Source organism: Triticum dicoccoides, chromosome 2A, assembly GCF_002162155.2.
Source record: "Triticum dicoccoides isolate Atlit2015 ecotype Zavitan chromosome 2A, WEW_v2.0, whole genome shotgun sequence".
In the NCBI taxonomy this organism is placed as follows: Eukaryota; Viridiplantae; Streptophyta; class Magnoliopsida; order Poales; family Poaceae; genus Triticum; species Triticum dicoccoides.
This window is the reverse complement of record NC_041382.1, coordinates 16,418,211-16,434,072: the sequence shown is the minus strand read 5'-3', so window position 1 is coordinate 16,434,072 and position 15,862 is coordinate 16,418,211. Positions and strand designations below refer to the sequence as shown.

The 15,862-nt window shown below is 44.5% G+C and overlaps 1 protein-coding gene and 1 pseudogene across 1 annotated transcript in view; both read left to right on the top strand.

The window, feature by feature from the left end:
* The first annotated feature begins 9,348 nt into the window (after positions 1-9,348).
* On the top strand, positions 9,349-12,993 carry LOC119358669 (annotated as a pseudogene).
* A 1,765-nt stretch (positions 12,994-14,758) lies between these two features.
* LOC119357430 (G-type lectin S-receptor-like serine/threonine-protein kinase At1g11300) overlaps positions 14,759-15,862 on the top strand; it is a 3,603-nt gene continuing 2,499 nt past the window's right edge. The window contains exon 1 of the mRNA XM_037624387.1: positions 14,759-15,567. Coding sequence (XP_037480284.1) covers positions 14,759-15,567 — 809 coding nt within the window. The remainder of the gene's footprint in view (positions 15,568-15,862) is intronic.

Below are 15,862 nucleotides of genomic sequence, written 5' to 3'. Positions count from 1 at the left end.
GGGGGGGGGGGGATCCCCTTTGTTGGGGAACATAGTAATTTCAAAATTTTCCTACGCACACGCAAGATCATGGTGATGCATAGCAACGAGAGGGGAGAGTGTTGTCCACGTACCCTCGTAGACCAAAAGCGGAAGCGTTAGCACAACGCGGTTGATGTAGTCGTACGTCTTCACGATCCGACCGATCAAGTACCAAACGCACGGCACCTCCGAGTTCTGCACACGTTCAACTCGATGACGTCCCTCGAACTACGATCCAGCCGAGCTTTGAGGGAGAGTTCCATCAGCACGACGGCATGGTGACGATGATGATGTTCTACCGACGCAGGGCTTTGCCTAAGCACCGCTACGATATGACCAAGGTGGATTATGGTGGAGGGGGGCACCGCACACAGCTAAGAGATCCAAGGGATCAATTGTTGTGTCTTTGGGGTGCCCCCTGCCCCTGTATATAAAGGAGTGGAGGAGGGGGAGGGCCGGCCCTCTCTATGGCGCGCCCTAGGGGAGTCCTACTCCCACCGGGAGTAGGATTCCCCCTTTCCTAGTAGAACTAGGAGCCCTTCCGAGTAGTAGGAGTAGGAGGGAAGGAAAGGGAAGGGAAAAGGAGAAGGAAGGAAGGAAGGCGGCGCCCCCCTCCCTAGTCCAATTCGGACCAGCCCATGGGGAGGGGTGCGGCCATCCTTTGAGGCCTTTCTCTCCTTTCCCGTATGGCACATTAAGGCCCAATACGAATTCCCGTAACTCCCCGGTACTCCCAAAAATACCCGAATCACTCGGAACCTTTCCGATGTCCGAATATAGTCGTCCAATATATCAATCTTTACGTCTCAACCATTTTGAGACTCCTCGTCATGTCCCCAATCTCATCCGGGACTCCGAACTCCTTCGGTACATCAAAACACATAAACTCATAATATAACCGTCATCGAACTTTAAGCGTGCGGACCCTACGGGTTCGAGAACTATGTAGACATGACCGAGACACGTCTCTGGTCAATAACCAATAGCGGAACCTGGATGCTCATATTGGCTCCTACATATTCTACGAAGATCTTTATCGGTCAAACCGCATAACAACATACGTTGTTCCCTTTGTCATCGGTATGTTACTTGCCCGAGATTCGATCGTCGGTATCTCAATACCTAGTTCAATCTCGTTACCGGCAAGTCTCTTTACTCGTTCCGTAACACATCATCCCGCAACTAACTCATTAGTTGCAATGCTTGCAAGGCTTATAGTGATGTGCATTATCGAGTGGGCCCAGAGATACCTCTCCGACAATCGGAGTGACAAATCCTAATCTCGAAATACGCCAACCCAACAAGTACCTTCGGAGACACCTGTAGAGCACCTTTATAATCACCCAGTTACGTTGTGACGTTTGGTAGCACACAAAGTGTTCCTCCGGTAAACGGGAGTTGCATAATCTCATAGTCATAGGAACATGTATAAGTCATGAAGAAAGCAATAGCAATAAACTAAACGATCAAGTGCTATGCTAACGGAATGGGTCAATTCAATCACATCATTCTCCTAATGATGTGATCCCGTTAATCAAATGACAACTCTTTGTCTATGGCTAGGAAACATAACCATCTTTAATCAACGAGCTAGTCAATTAGAGGCATACTAGTGACACTGTGTTTGTCTATGTATTCACACATGTATCATGTTTCCGGTTAATACAATTCTAGCATGAATAATAAACATTTATCATGATATAAGGAAATAAATAATAACTTTATTATTGCCTCTAGGGCATATTTCCTTTAGTCTCCCACTTGCACTAGAGTCAATAATCTAGTTCACATCGCCATGTGATTTAACATCAATAGTTCACATCATCATGTGATTAACACCCATAGTTCACATTGTCATGTGACCAACACCCAAAGGGTTTTACTAGAGTCAATAATCTAGTTCACATCGCTATGTGATTAACACCCAAAGAGTACTAAGGTGTGATCATGTTTTGCTTGTGAGAGAAGTTTAGTCAACGGGTCTGCCACATTCAGATCCGTAAGTATTTTGCAAATTTCTACGTCAACAATGCTCTGGACGGAGCTATTCTAGCTAATTGCTCCCACTTAAAACATGTATCCAGATTGAGATTTAGAGTCATCTGGACCAGTGTCAAAATTTGCATCGACGTAACCCTTTACGACGAACCTTTTTGTCACCTCCATAATCGAGAAACATATCCTTATTCCATTAAGGATAATTTGACCGCTGTCTAGTGATCTACTCCTAGATCACTATTGTACTCCCTTGCCATAAACAGTGTAGGGTATACAATAGATCTGGTACACAGCATGGCATATTTTATAGAACCTATGGCCAAGGCATAGGGAATGACTTTCATTCTCTCTCTATCTTCTGCCGTGGTCGGGTTTTGAGTCTTACTCAACTTCACACCTTGTAACACAGGCAAGAACTCTTTCTTTGACTGTTCCATTTTGAACTACTTCAAAATCTTGTCAAGGTATGTACTCATTGGAAAACTTATCCAGCGTCTTGATCTATCTCTATAGATCTTGATGCTCAATATGTAAGCAGCTTCACCGAGGTCTTTCTTTGAAAAACTCCTTTCAAACACTCCTTTATGCTTTGCAGAATAATTCTACATTATCTCCGATCAACAATATGTCATTCACATATACTTATCAGAAATGTTGTAGTGCTCCCACTCACTTTTTTGTAAATACAGGCTTCACTGCAAGTCTGTATAAAACTATATGCTTTGATCAACTTATCAAAGCGTATATTCCAACTCCGAGATGCTTGCACCAGTCCATAGATGGATCGCTGGAGCTTGCATATTTTGTTAGCACCTTTAGGATTGACAAAACTTTCTTGTTGCATCATATACAACTCTTCTTTAATAAATCCATTAAGGAATGTAGTTTTGTTATCCATTTGTCAGATTTCATAAAATGTGGCAATTGCTAACATGATTTGACAGACTTAAGCATAGATACGAGTGAGAAACTCTCATCGTAGTCAACACCTTGAACTTGTCGAAAACCTTTTGCGACAATTCTAGCTTTGTAGATAGTAACACTACTATCAGCGTCCGTCTTCCTCTTGAAGATCCATTTAATCTCAATGGCTCGTCGATCAATGGGCAAGTCAATCAAAGTCCATACTTTGTTCTCATACATGGATCTCATCTCAGATTTCATGGCCTCAAGCCATTTCATGGAATCTGGGCTCATCATCGCTTCCTCATAGTTCGTAGGCTCGTCATGGTCAAGTAACATGACCTCCAGAATAGGATTACCGTACCACTCTGGTGCGGATCTCACTCTGGTTTACCTACAAGGTTCAGTAGCAACTTGATCTGAAGTTACATGATCATCATCATTAGCTTCCTCACTAATTGGTGTAGTAGTCACAGGAATATATTTCTGTGATAAACTACTTTCCAATAAGGGAGCAGGTACAGTTACCTCATCAAGTTCTACTTTCCTCCCACTCACTTCTTTCGAGAGAAACTCCTTCTCTAGAAATGATCCATTCTCAGCAATGAATATCTTGCCTTCGGATTTGTGATAGAAGGTGTACCCAACATTTTCTTTTGGGTATCCTATGAAGATTTACTTCTCCGATTTGGGTTCGAGCTTATCAAGTTGAAACTTTTTCACATAAGCATCGTAGTCCCAAATTTTAAGAAACGACAGCTTAGGTTTCTCACCAAACCACAATTCATACGGCGTCGTCTCAACGGATTTAGATGGTGCCCTATTTAACGTGAATGTAGTTGTCTCTAATGCATAACCCCAAAACGATAGTGGTAATCGGTAAGAGACATCATAGATCGCCGCATATCTAATAAAGTACGGCTATGACGTTCGGACACACCATTACACTGTGGTGTTTCAGGTGGCGTGAGTAGTGAAACTATTTCACATTATTTTAACTGACGGCCAAACTCGTAACTCAAATATTTTACTTCTGCGATCATATCATAGAAATTTTTATTTTTGTTATGATGATTCTCCACTTCACTCTGAAATTCTTTGAACTTTTCAAATATTTCAGACTTGTGTTTCATCAAGTAGATATACTCATATTTGCTCAAATCATCTGTGAAGGTCAGAAAATAATGATACCTGCCACGAGCCTCAATATTCATCGGACCACATACATCAGTATGTATGATTTCCAACAAATCTGTTGCTCGCTCCATTGTTCCGGAGAATGGAGTCTTAGTCATCTTGCCCATGAGGCACGGTTCACAAGCATCAACTGATTCATAATCAAGTGATTCCAAAAGCCCATCAACATGGATTTTCTTCATGCGCTTTACACCAATATGACCTAAACGGCAGTGCCACAAATAAGTTGCACTATCATTATTAACTTTGCATTTTTTTTCTTCAATATTATGAAAATGTGTATTACCACGATCGAGATCCAACAAACCATTTTCATTGGGTGTATGACCATAGAAGGTTTTATTCATGTAAACAGAACAAAAATTATTCTCTAACTTACATGAATAACCGTATTGCAATAAACATGATCTAATCATATTTATGCTTAACACAAACACCAAATAACATTTATTTAGGTTCAACACTAATCCCGAAAGTATAGGGAGTGTGCGATGATGATCATATCAATCTTGGAGCCACTTCCAACATACATCGTCACTTCACCCTTAACTAGTCTCTGTTTATTTTGCAACTCCCATTTCGAGTTACTACTCTTAGCAACTGAACCAGTATCAAATACCGAGGGGTTGCTATAAACACTAGTAAAGTACACATCAATAACATGTATATCAAATATAGCATTGTTCAGTTTTCCATCCTTCTTATCCGCCAAATACTTGGGGTAGTTCCGCTTGTAGTGACCAGTCCCTTTGCAGTAGAAGCACTTAGTCTCGGGCTTAGGTACAGACTTGGGCTTCTTCAATTGAGTAGCAACTTGCTTGCCATTCTTCTTGAAGTTCCCCTTCTTCCCTTTGCCCTTTCCTTGAAACTAGTGGTCTTGTCTACCATCAACACTTGATATTTTTCTTGATTTCTACCTTCGTTGATTTCAGCATTACGGAGAGCTTGGGAATAGTTTCCGTTATCCCTTGCATATCGTAGTTCATCACGAAGTTCTACTAACTTGGTGATGGTGACTAGAGAATTCTGTCAATCACTATCTTATCTGGAAGATTAACTCCCACTTAATTTAAGCGATTGTAGTACCCAGACAATCTGAGCACATGCTCACTGCTTGAGCTATTCTCCTCCATCTTTTAGCTATAGAACTTGTTGGAGACTTCATATCTCTCAACTCGGGTATTTGCTTGAAATATTAACTTCAACTCCTGGAACAGCTCATATGGTCCATGACGTTCAAAACGTCTTTGAAGTCCCGATTCTAAGCCGTTAAAGCATGGTGCACTAAACTATCAAGTAGTCATCATATTTGAGCTAGCCAAATGTTCATAACATCTGCATCTACTCCTGCAATAGGTTTGTCACCTAGTGGTGCATCAAAGACATAATTCTTCTGTGCAGCAATGAGGATAAACCTCAGATCACGGATCCAATCCGCATCATTGCTACTAACATCTTTCAACTTAGTTTTCTCTAGGAACATATCAAAAATAAAATAGGGGAGCTAAACGCAAGCTATTGATCTACACCATAGATATGCTAATACTACCAGGACTAAGTTCATGATAAATTAAAGTTCAATTAATCATATTACTTAAGAACTCCCACTTAGATAGACATCCCTCTAATCCTCTAAGTGATCACATGATCCAAATCAACTAAACCATGTCCGATCATCACGTGAGATGGAGTAGTTTCAATGGTGAACATCACTATGTTGATCATATCTACTATATGATTCACGCTCGACCTTTCGGTCTCCGTGTTCCGAGGCCATATCTGTTATATGCTAGGCTCGTCAAGTTTAACCTGAGTATTCCGCGTGTGCAACTGTTTTGCACCCGTTGTATTTGAACGTAGAGCCTATCACACCCGATCATCATGTGGTGTCTCAGCACGAAGAACTTTCGCAATGGTGCATACTCAGGGAGAACACTTATACTTTGATAATTTAGTGAGGGATCATCTTACAATGTTACCGTCAATCAAAGCAAGATAAGATGCATAAAAGATAAACATCACATGCAATCAATATAAGTGATATGATATGGCCATCATCATCTTGTACTTATGATCTCCATCTCCGAAGTACCGTCATGATCACCATCGTCACCGGCGCGACACCTTGATCTCCATCATAGCATCGTTGTCGTCTCGCCAATCTTATGCTTCCACGACTATCGCTACCGCTTAGTGATAAAGTAAAGCATTACAGCGCGATTGCATTGCATACAATAAAGCGACAACCATATGGCTCCTGCCAGTTGCCGATAACTCGGTTACAAAACATGATCATCTCATACAATAAAATTTAGCATCATGTCTTGACCATATCACATCACAACATGCCCTGCAAAAACAAGTTAGACGTCCTCTACTTTGTTGTTGCAAGTTTTACGTGGCTGCTACGGGCTTAGCAAGAACAGTTCTTACCTACGCATCAAAACCACAACGATAGTTTGTCAAGTTGGTGCTGTTTTAACCTTCGCAAGGACCGGGCGTAGCCACACTTGGTTCAACTAAAGTTGGAGAAACTGACACCCGCAAGCCACCTGTCTGCAAAGCACGTCGGTAGAACCAGTCTCGCGTAAGCGTACGCGTAATGTCGGTCCGGGCCGCTTCATCCAACAATACCTCCAAACCAAAGTATGACATGCTGGTAAGCAGTATGACTTATATCGCCCACAACTCACTTGTGTTCTACTCGTGCATAACATCAATGCATAAAACCTAGGCTCTCATACCACTGTTGGGGAACGTAGTAATTTCAAAATTTTCCTACGCACACGCAAGATCATGATGATGCATAGCAACGAGAGGGGAGAGTGTTGTCCACGTACCCTCGTAGACCGAAAGCGGAAGCATTAGCACAACGCGGTTGATGTAGTCGTATGTCTTCACGATCCGACCGATCAAGTACCGAACGCAAGGCACCTCCGAGTTCTGCACACGTTCAACTCGATGACGTCCCTCGAACTCCGATCCAGCCGAGCTTTGAGGGAGAGTTCTGTCAGCACGACGGCGTGGTGACGATGATGATGTTCTACCGACGCAGGGCTTTGCCTAAGCACCGCTACAATATGACCGAGGTGGATTATGGTGGAGGGGGGCACCGCACACGGCTAAGAGATCCAAGGGATCAATTGTTGTGTCTTTGGGGTGCCCCCTGCCCCTGTATATAAAGGAGTGGAGGAGGGGGAGGGCCGGCCCTCTCTGTGGCGCGCCCTAGGGGAGTCCTACTCCCACCGGGAGTAGGATTCCCCCTTTCCTAGTAGAACTAGGAGCCCTTCCGAGTAGTAGGAGTAGGAGGGAAGGAAAGGGAAGGGAAAAGGAGAAGGAAGGAAGGCGGCGCCCCCCTCCCTAGTCCAATTCGGACCAGCCCATGGGGAGGGGTGCGGCCATCCTTTGAGGCCTTTCTCTCCTTTCCCGTATGGCCCATTAAGGCCCAATACGAATTCCCGTAACTCCTTGGTACTCCCGAAAATACCCGAATCACTCGGAACCTTTCCGATGTCCGAATATAGTCGTCCAATATATCGATCTTTACATCTCGACCATTTCGAGACTCCTCGTCATGTCCCCGATCTCACCCGGGACTCCGAACTCCTTCGGTACATCAAAACACATAAACTCATAATATAACCGTCATCGAACTTTAAGCGTGCGGACCCTACGGGTTCGAGAACTATGTAGACATGACCGAGACACGTCTCCGGTCAATAACCAATAGCGGAACCCGGATGCTCATATTGGCTCCTACATATTGTACGAAGATCTTTATCGGTCAAACCGCATAACAACATACGTTGTTCTCTTTGTCATCGGTATGTTACTTGCCCGAGATTCGATCGTCGGTATCTCAATACCTAGTTCAATCTTGTTACCGGCAAGTCTCTTTACTCGTTCCGTAACACATCATCCCGCAACTAACTCATTAGTTGCAATGCTTGCAAGGCTTATAGTGATGTGCATTACCGAGTGGGCCCAGAGATACCTCTCCGACAATCGGAGTGACAAATCCTAATCTCGAAATACGCCAACCCAACAAGTACCTTCGGAGACATCTGTAGAGCACCTTTATAATCACCCAGTTACGTTGTGACGTTTGGTAGCACACAAAGTGTTCCTCCGCTAAACGGGAGTTGCATAATCTCATAGTCATAGGAACATGTATAAGTCATGAAGAAAGCAATAGCAATAAACTAAACGATCAAGTGCTATGCTAACGAAATGGGTCAAGTCAATCACATCATTCTCCAAATGATGTGATCCCGTTAATCAAATGACAACTCTTTGCCTATGGCTAGGAAACATAACCATCTTTGATCAACGGGCTAGTCAAGTAGAGGCATACTATCTTTGATGAACGGTCACGCGCTCCCGTCACCCTTTCACCGTCATTGTAACATGTGCAGGCCTCCCACAATTGAGCAAGCATCCCCTGTGTTGGCGCATCTCTAGGTTTACAAGGCAACTTCAGTAACTTTCTATTGTTCATTCTAATATCGACGGTCCCTGCAAAGGAAAAAAATCTAACATCAACGGAGTTGAGTGGTTCATGGATCTAGAATTTATCCGGAGAATGGTAGGTGGTGAAGAAGTTGATGTCAAGAGACTAAGTAAGGTTCTAGATAAGGAACAGAGCAATCCAATAATAAAATAATTCTAATTGCCGAATCGCAGCATATTCGTTCAACTTACCGGATGAAAAGTACCCCCTCTCTAGCTATGTTGCTAACTTTGTAAGTTGTGACGTGGTGAGGAAGAGAAAAACATTCAGTCTGCACGCGAACACGGTAAGAAATACCTAGCTTGTTCGTTGGTCGTACATTTGCGTTAGGTCTGACCATGCAACAACTAGAATTACTACAGGAATCCAACCACGCTGGAGCTGGTAAATTTTATCAGCACAAATGCTTAATGTTTGAGCAGTCACTAGTTTGTCTAGTCAGCAGTGACGGTGGCATCCCAACTCCGACGTGGACAGCTGAAATGTAAACTCCAGAGCTCCAATACACTCTCAGCTCCCAAACCAAACCATGCATTATTCATCTGCTTCTTCCACGGACGAAAATGCCTGGATGCTGCCTGTGCTTCATCTTCGTCAAATCTTTTCTTTTTTAGCTTGTAGACCAAGGCTCAATGGGTGCAAGTATATATACACTTACTCCCCACCCCCCCTTTGCAAACTATAGTTTTGTACCAAGATTTGTGTGGCCTGGTTGATCCATGGATTGGCTGGCTCTCACCTGCCGCACCGCGGTGTTGATCCTCCTGTTCCTGCCGTTCGGTGCGTCCGACGACCGGCTTGTCCCCGGCAAGCCACTCTCCCCTGGCAACACCATCGTCTCCGATGGCGGTGCTTTCGCCTTGGGCTTCTTCTCCCCAAGCAACTCCACGAGTAACCCAGCCAAGTTGTACCTTGGTGTATGGTACAACGACATTCCAGAGCTCACCGTGGTGTGGGTCGCCAATCGAGAAATCCCAGCCGTCAACATCACTTCCTCTTCACCGCTCCTCTCACTCACCAACACCTCAAATCTCATTCTCTCTAATGGCGATGGCAGCGGCCGTGTCCTCTGGACGACGGCTAACGTGGCCGCTACCCTGGGCTCGTCTACCCCAGTGGCGGTGCTTTTGAACACCGGCAACCTTGTTATCCGGTCGTCAAACGGCACCATGTTGTGGCAGAGCTTCGACCACCACACCGACACGTACCTCCCTGGTATGAAGCTCCGGGTCAAGTACAACACCCGTGATGGCCGTGAGCGCCTTGTATCCTGGAAAGGCCCCAACGATCCCTCACCGGGCCGCTTCTCTTATGGGATCGATCCCACCACATGCCTCCAGATGTTCCTCTGGGATGGGGCACGCCCAGTGTTCCGCACCCCCCAGTGGACAGGGTACCTTGTGACGAGCGAGCGCCGGTACCAACAGGTGAACGCCAGCACAGAGATCATCATCTATCTTGCCGTCGTCGACAATGACAGGGAGATCTACGTCACATATAGCCTCTCCGATGGCGCCCCGCACACTAGGCAGGTGGTGACCTACTCCGGGGAGTACCAAGTACAGAGTTGGAACAATAGGTTGTTGGCGTGGGAAACCCTCGCGAACTGGTCCTCCCTCAAATGCAGCCTCTACGGCTATTGTGGCCCATATGGCTACTGCGATCTGACGGCAGCACCCGTCCCAATGTGCAAGTTCCTCGACGGCTTTGAGCCGGCTAGCACGGAGGAGTGGACCAGTGGCAGATTCTCTAAGGGGTGTCGGCGAAAGGAGCCACTAGACGAGTGCAGTGGTGATTTCTTGGCCTTGCCGGGGATGAAGCCACCAGACAAGTTCACACTCATCGGCGAGGACGAGAGTACATTCCAGGAGTGCGCGGCAGAGTGCAACCGCAACTGCTCCTGTGTGGCATATGCGTATGCTAACCTGAGCAGCAGCAGGTCCGGAGGAAAAGTGACAAGGTGCTTGGTTTGGGCCGGGGAGTTGATTGACACGGCGAAGATTGGTCCAGTAATTGGTAGCGAGATGCTCTATCTCCGAATTGCTGGCCTAGATGTGGCAGATGGTAACAATTCTCTCCCCTAAGTTTCAAAAGAAGATATCTCCCTTTACTAGTTTGTTATTGAAGTACTTATGTTGTTTGCCATGTTTATGCTATGTATGTATTGCACAGGTAAAAGGACAGAGAGCAATGCAGGGAGGATTGCACTACCAGTTTTAGCAACCGTTTTGGTACTCCTATGCATAGCCTTGGCATGGTTAAAATTTAAAGGTGCATTTACCAACACCCCCCTCCCCCTCCCTCTCAACAGTGAGATATTCCATCGAGGTTGCAATTCATAATTACTACCGTGTTGTACCCTTGGACTGTAAAATCTTGAAATCCTTTGGACACGTAAAATAGAGCAAATAACCCTTCTACGCGTTTAGCTTACTTTAACCAAACCATGTTATCATAATGGACAATCTACTACCAAATAATATTGGGGTCCAGATGCTAGAGAAACCATACTCGATATCGCCTTGCTTCATAAAACAAGAGCGATGACGTGTTACCATGCTATAAATTTGAGGTCTCGAGGATATAGGTGAGCCTGATTGAGTGCACAGTGCACATGCTATGGGGGTAAGAGAGGGTTCTAGGGGAAAACGTGTCATTTCCAACACGTGACTTTATCTTATATGTTAATTTCTCGCCACATTGTCAAGTTTATCATTTACCACAACGATAGAAGTGCCTCATGAATTATGTTTGTTTGGTTTTGTAAGTTCATAAAGGGGCGTACTAGGCGAACACCAATGGTTTCAAGGGTCAAAAAGAGCATTTCATTATTATTTATATTTCATGATATACTCATCAAAGAATTAATTATTATAATATTGTGGAAGCAGGTAAGATCAAAAAGTGGAAAAAACACAAAACAATATCATTGGATGGCATGACTACCTCTTATGAACCTGATGAAGGGAACCCCCACCATGATCGCAAATTTCCATTTGTAAGATTTGAGGAAATTGCCATAGCAACTCACAACTTCTCTGAAACATGTCAGATTGGACATGGGGGCTTTGGCAAAGTTTACAAGGTAACACTTTTTACAATTTTTTATTATCATTCATTGTAATATCAACATAATTGAGTGGATCATGAAGCTAGGTTTTACATTAAAATTCTCTAGGGAAGGTTGGGTGGTCAAGAAGTTGCTATCAAAAGGCTTAGTAAGGATTCTCAACAAGGAATAAAGGAATTCAGGAATGAAGTAATTCTAATTGCCAAATTGCAACATAGGAACTTGGTTCAACTCCTTGGGTGTTGCGCCGCCAAAGATGAAAAATTGTTGATTTATGAGTATATGCCAAACAAGAGCTTGGATGCTACCCTTTTTGGTACATATTCGAGCAACACACCATCATATCCTATAACAATCCAAAATCATTTTTTTTGCTTACATTCCTTCTATTTACAGATGACTCAAGAAAATTGTTACTAGATTGGTCAACACGGTTTAATATAATCAAAGGGATTGCACGGGGACTTCTTTATCTCCACCAGGATTCAAGATTGACAATAATTCACAGAGACCTGAAAGCTGGAAATGTTTTGCTAGATGCGGAGATGAAACCAAAGATAGCAGATTTTGGTATGGCAAGGATCTTTGGTGATAACCAACAAAATGCAAACACTCAACGCGTTGTCGGGACCTAGTGAGTATCCATTGAAAAAAATTCATATTAACTTCTTAAAAAAACTCTCAATTTAGTAACTCTTGCAACTGAAATGATCAGGCAGTGGCTACATGGCTCCTGAGTATGCAATGGAAGGCCTCTTCTCTACCAAGTCCGATATATATAGCTTCGGTGTGTTGCTATTAGAGGTTGTAACTGGTATTAGAAGAAACTCCAATAGTGAAACTATGGGTTTCCCTAGCCTCATTATCTATGTGAGTACACAAAAGACTTCTCACAAGTTCTATTTTGAAAAGAGAATCTAGTTTTGAAAACATCTTTTGATTTTGACTAACTATATAAAATAAAATAAAATGATCATCTTGGTTGTTTCAGTCATGGAATATGTGGAAAGAAAGGCGGGTAGAGGAGTTACCAGACTCATCTATCATGGATACTTGTTCAGTTGATGAAGTTGTGCTTTGCATCCATGTGGCACTCTTGTGCGTCGAGGAGAACCCAGATGACAGGCCGCTTATGTCATATGTTGTGTTCGTCCTAGAGAATGGAAGCACCACACTTCCGGCCCCCAACCGCCCGGCCTACTTTGCACGACGACGCATTGAAATGGAGCAAATCAGAGAAGATATTCAGACTTCCGTGAACAGTTTTACTCTTACCGAAATAGAGGGACGTTGACATAGCAATTATTTTGTTTCTAGATATATCGAACATTGCTGAAAGAATGCATGCCTCAACGAAATGGCCGTGCATATGCATTGTGTGTTGTCAGAAGCCATTTTATTTGAATGGGTTTTTTTTATTCCGTTTTGGGCCTGATAGCAGTCTCAGTAAAAAAAAATAGTAATCAAGATACTTACAATAACAAAATTCAGTACTTACAGATAACACAAAGTCGATGAAAATTATTTCACAGTGGGCACAAGTGATTAGGTGGAGTTATCTTCGGACAGGTGACAAGTTATGGAGTTATCCTCGGACAGGTGACAAGAGTTGCCAGTTTTGTGAATGCGAAGAGACAATTGATCATCTCTTCCTGAAATGTTTTACAGCTAAAGCTGATTCGGATTATTTTAAAACGTGCCTTAAATCTAGTGCCATTTTCTTTCTTTTGAGAAATCGCAAAGATCATGGTGTACCCATGTGTATACTGAATATTTCAAAACATGAAAACAAAAATACAACATGTACATGTTGCAAGTATGAGAGATCAGACGGTAGGCGTCGAGAAGATACCATGTCAAGATATGGAAACAGGCAAGGAGACGCAGGTGGAACACGCACCAATGAACGGCGCAACATGAGCTACACAGGATACCACCACGGCCGAAAGAAAGGCTGGGACAAAATTTAAGATAATGGTTAATGGTGAATCATATCGACTAACACAGGTGGACCAATGATCAGTATGAAGTAGTGACCTTTATTGATATGCTACCAGCAATCTAGGTTGCCAGTCAGGATATACATCCGATGCCGCTCCTCGATGGGGAGAAGACCAGATAACAACACAACACACACCGACCGATGGATGTTGGCCTTCCTCTAGACTGTGTTGCCTTCCTATCTCGGTATACACACACAGTCCCTCTAAGGAAGGCCGGTATAATGGATGGCTCAGTTGCGGAGCCTATCCCATGTATGGATGTACCAGGAGGAGGTACCAGCTACAACCATGCTGCCAATGTACAAAATCTACTGCCCACCAGAGTTCAGGTCCTAAACTTGACATTGGTGCTCGCATTATTCCTAGATTTATTTCAGGCTTCCGGCAATGTATGTTCAGTGGGAGAAGACGTTCCTGTCGACTGCGAGACGCCTGTGGTGACTGCGTGCGTTCATAGGGATGAGTGTATGCTCGTGTTTGTGAGCGACTTCGATTGTACTGTTTTCAAAAACACTTGGCAAGTTATCAGCCGCAAAAGAAAAAAAAATTGCTAAGTTGTGACGTGGCAAGGAACCGAAAAACATTCAGTCTGCACACGAACACGGTAAGGAAACACCTAACTTGTTCGTTGGTCGTACATTTGCGTTAGGTCTGACCATGCAACAACTAGAATTACTACAGGGATCCAACCACGCTGGAGTTGGTTAACTTGATCAGCATAAATGCTTGATGTTTTAGCAGTCACTAGTCTGTCTAGTCAGCAGTGACGGTGGCATCCCAACTCCGACGTGGACAGCCGAAATGTAAACTCCAAAGCTCCAATACACTCTCAGCTCCCAAACCAACCTGCTAGCATTCCAAGATCTTGCATTATTCAGTCATCTTCTTCTTCCACGGACGAAAATGCCTGGATGCTGCCTGTGCTTCATCTTCGTCAAAGCTTTTCCTTTTTTGGCTTATAGACCAAGGCTCAATGGGTGCAAGTATATAAACACTTACTCCCACCCTACTTTGCAGACTAGTTTTGTACTTAGATTTTTGTGGCCTCGCTATTCGATGGATTGGCTGCCTCTCACCTGCCGCGCCGCAGTGTTGATCCTCCTGTTCCTGCCGTTCGGTGCGTCCGATGACCGGCTTGTCCCCGGCAAACCACTCTCCCCTGGCAACACCATCGTTTCCGATGATGGTGCTTTCGCATTGGGCTTCTTCTCCCCTACCAACTCCACCAGTACTCCGGCCAAGTTGTACCTTGGCATATGGTACAACGACATTCCAGAGCTCACCGTGGTGTGGGTCGCCAACCGAGAAACCCCGATCATCAACAACTCTTTCTCTTCACCAGTGCTCTCACTCACCAACACCTCCAATCTCGTTCTTTCTAACGGCGATGGCAGCGGCCGTGTCCTCTGGACGACGACCAACCTATCCGCTGCCCCGGGCTCATCCACCCCCGTGGCGGTGCTTTTGAACACTGGCAACCTTGTTATCCGGTCGTCAAACGGCACCACGCTGTGGCAGAGCTTCGACCACCACACCGACACATACCTCCCAGGCATGAAGCTTCGGGGCAAGTACAACACCCACGATGGCGGTGACCGCCTCGTATCCTGGAAAGGCCCCGGCGACCCCTCGTCGGGCCGTTTTTCTTTTGGATTCGATCCCACCACGTTCCTCCGGGTATTCGTGTGGGACGGGAAGCACCCGGTGTTGCGCAGTGCCCCATGGACAGGGGACCTTGTGACAAGCGAGCGCCGATACCAACAGGCGAACGCCAGCACAGGGGTCATCATGTACCATGCCATCCTTGACAACGACGAGGAGATCTACATCACATATAGCCTCTCCGATGGAACCCCGCACACTAGGTTTGTGCTGACCTACTCCGGCGAGTTCCAAATCCAAAGCTGGAACAACAAGTTGTTGGCGTGGGAAGTCCTCGTGAAGTTGCCCTCCGCTGAATGCAGCCTATTGTTTCAAATGAAAATCTCTCCCTTTACTAATTTGTTATTTGAGTACTCTATTGTTTGCCATGTTTACGCTATGTATGTATTGCACAGGTAAAAGGGCAGAGAGCAATGCAGGGAGGATTGCGCTACCAGTTTTAGCAACTGTTCTGGTACTCCTATTCATAGCATTTGCATGGTTAAAATTTAAAGGTGC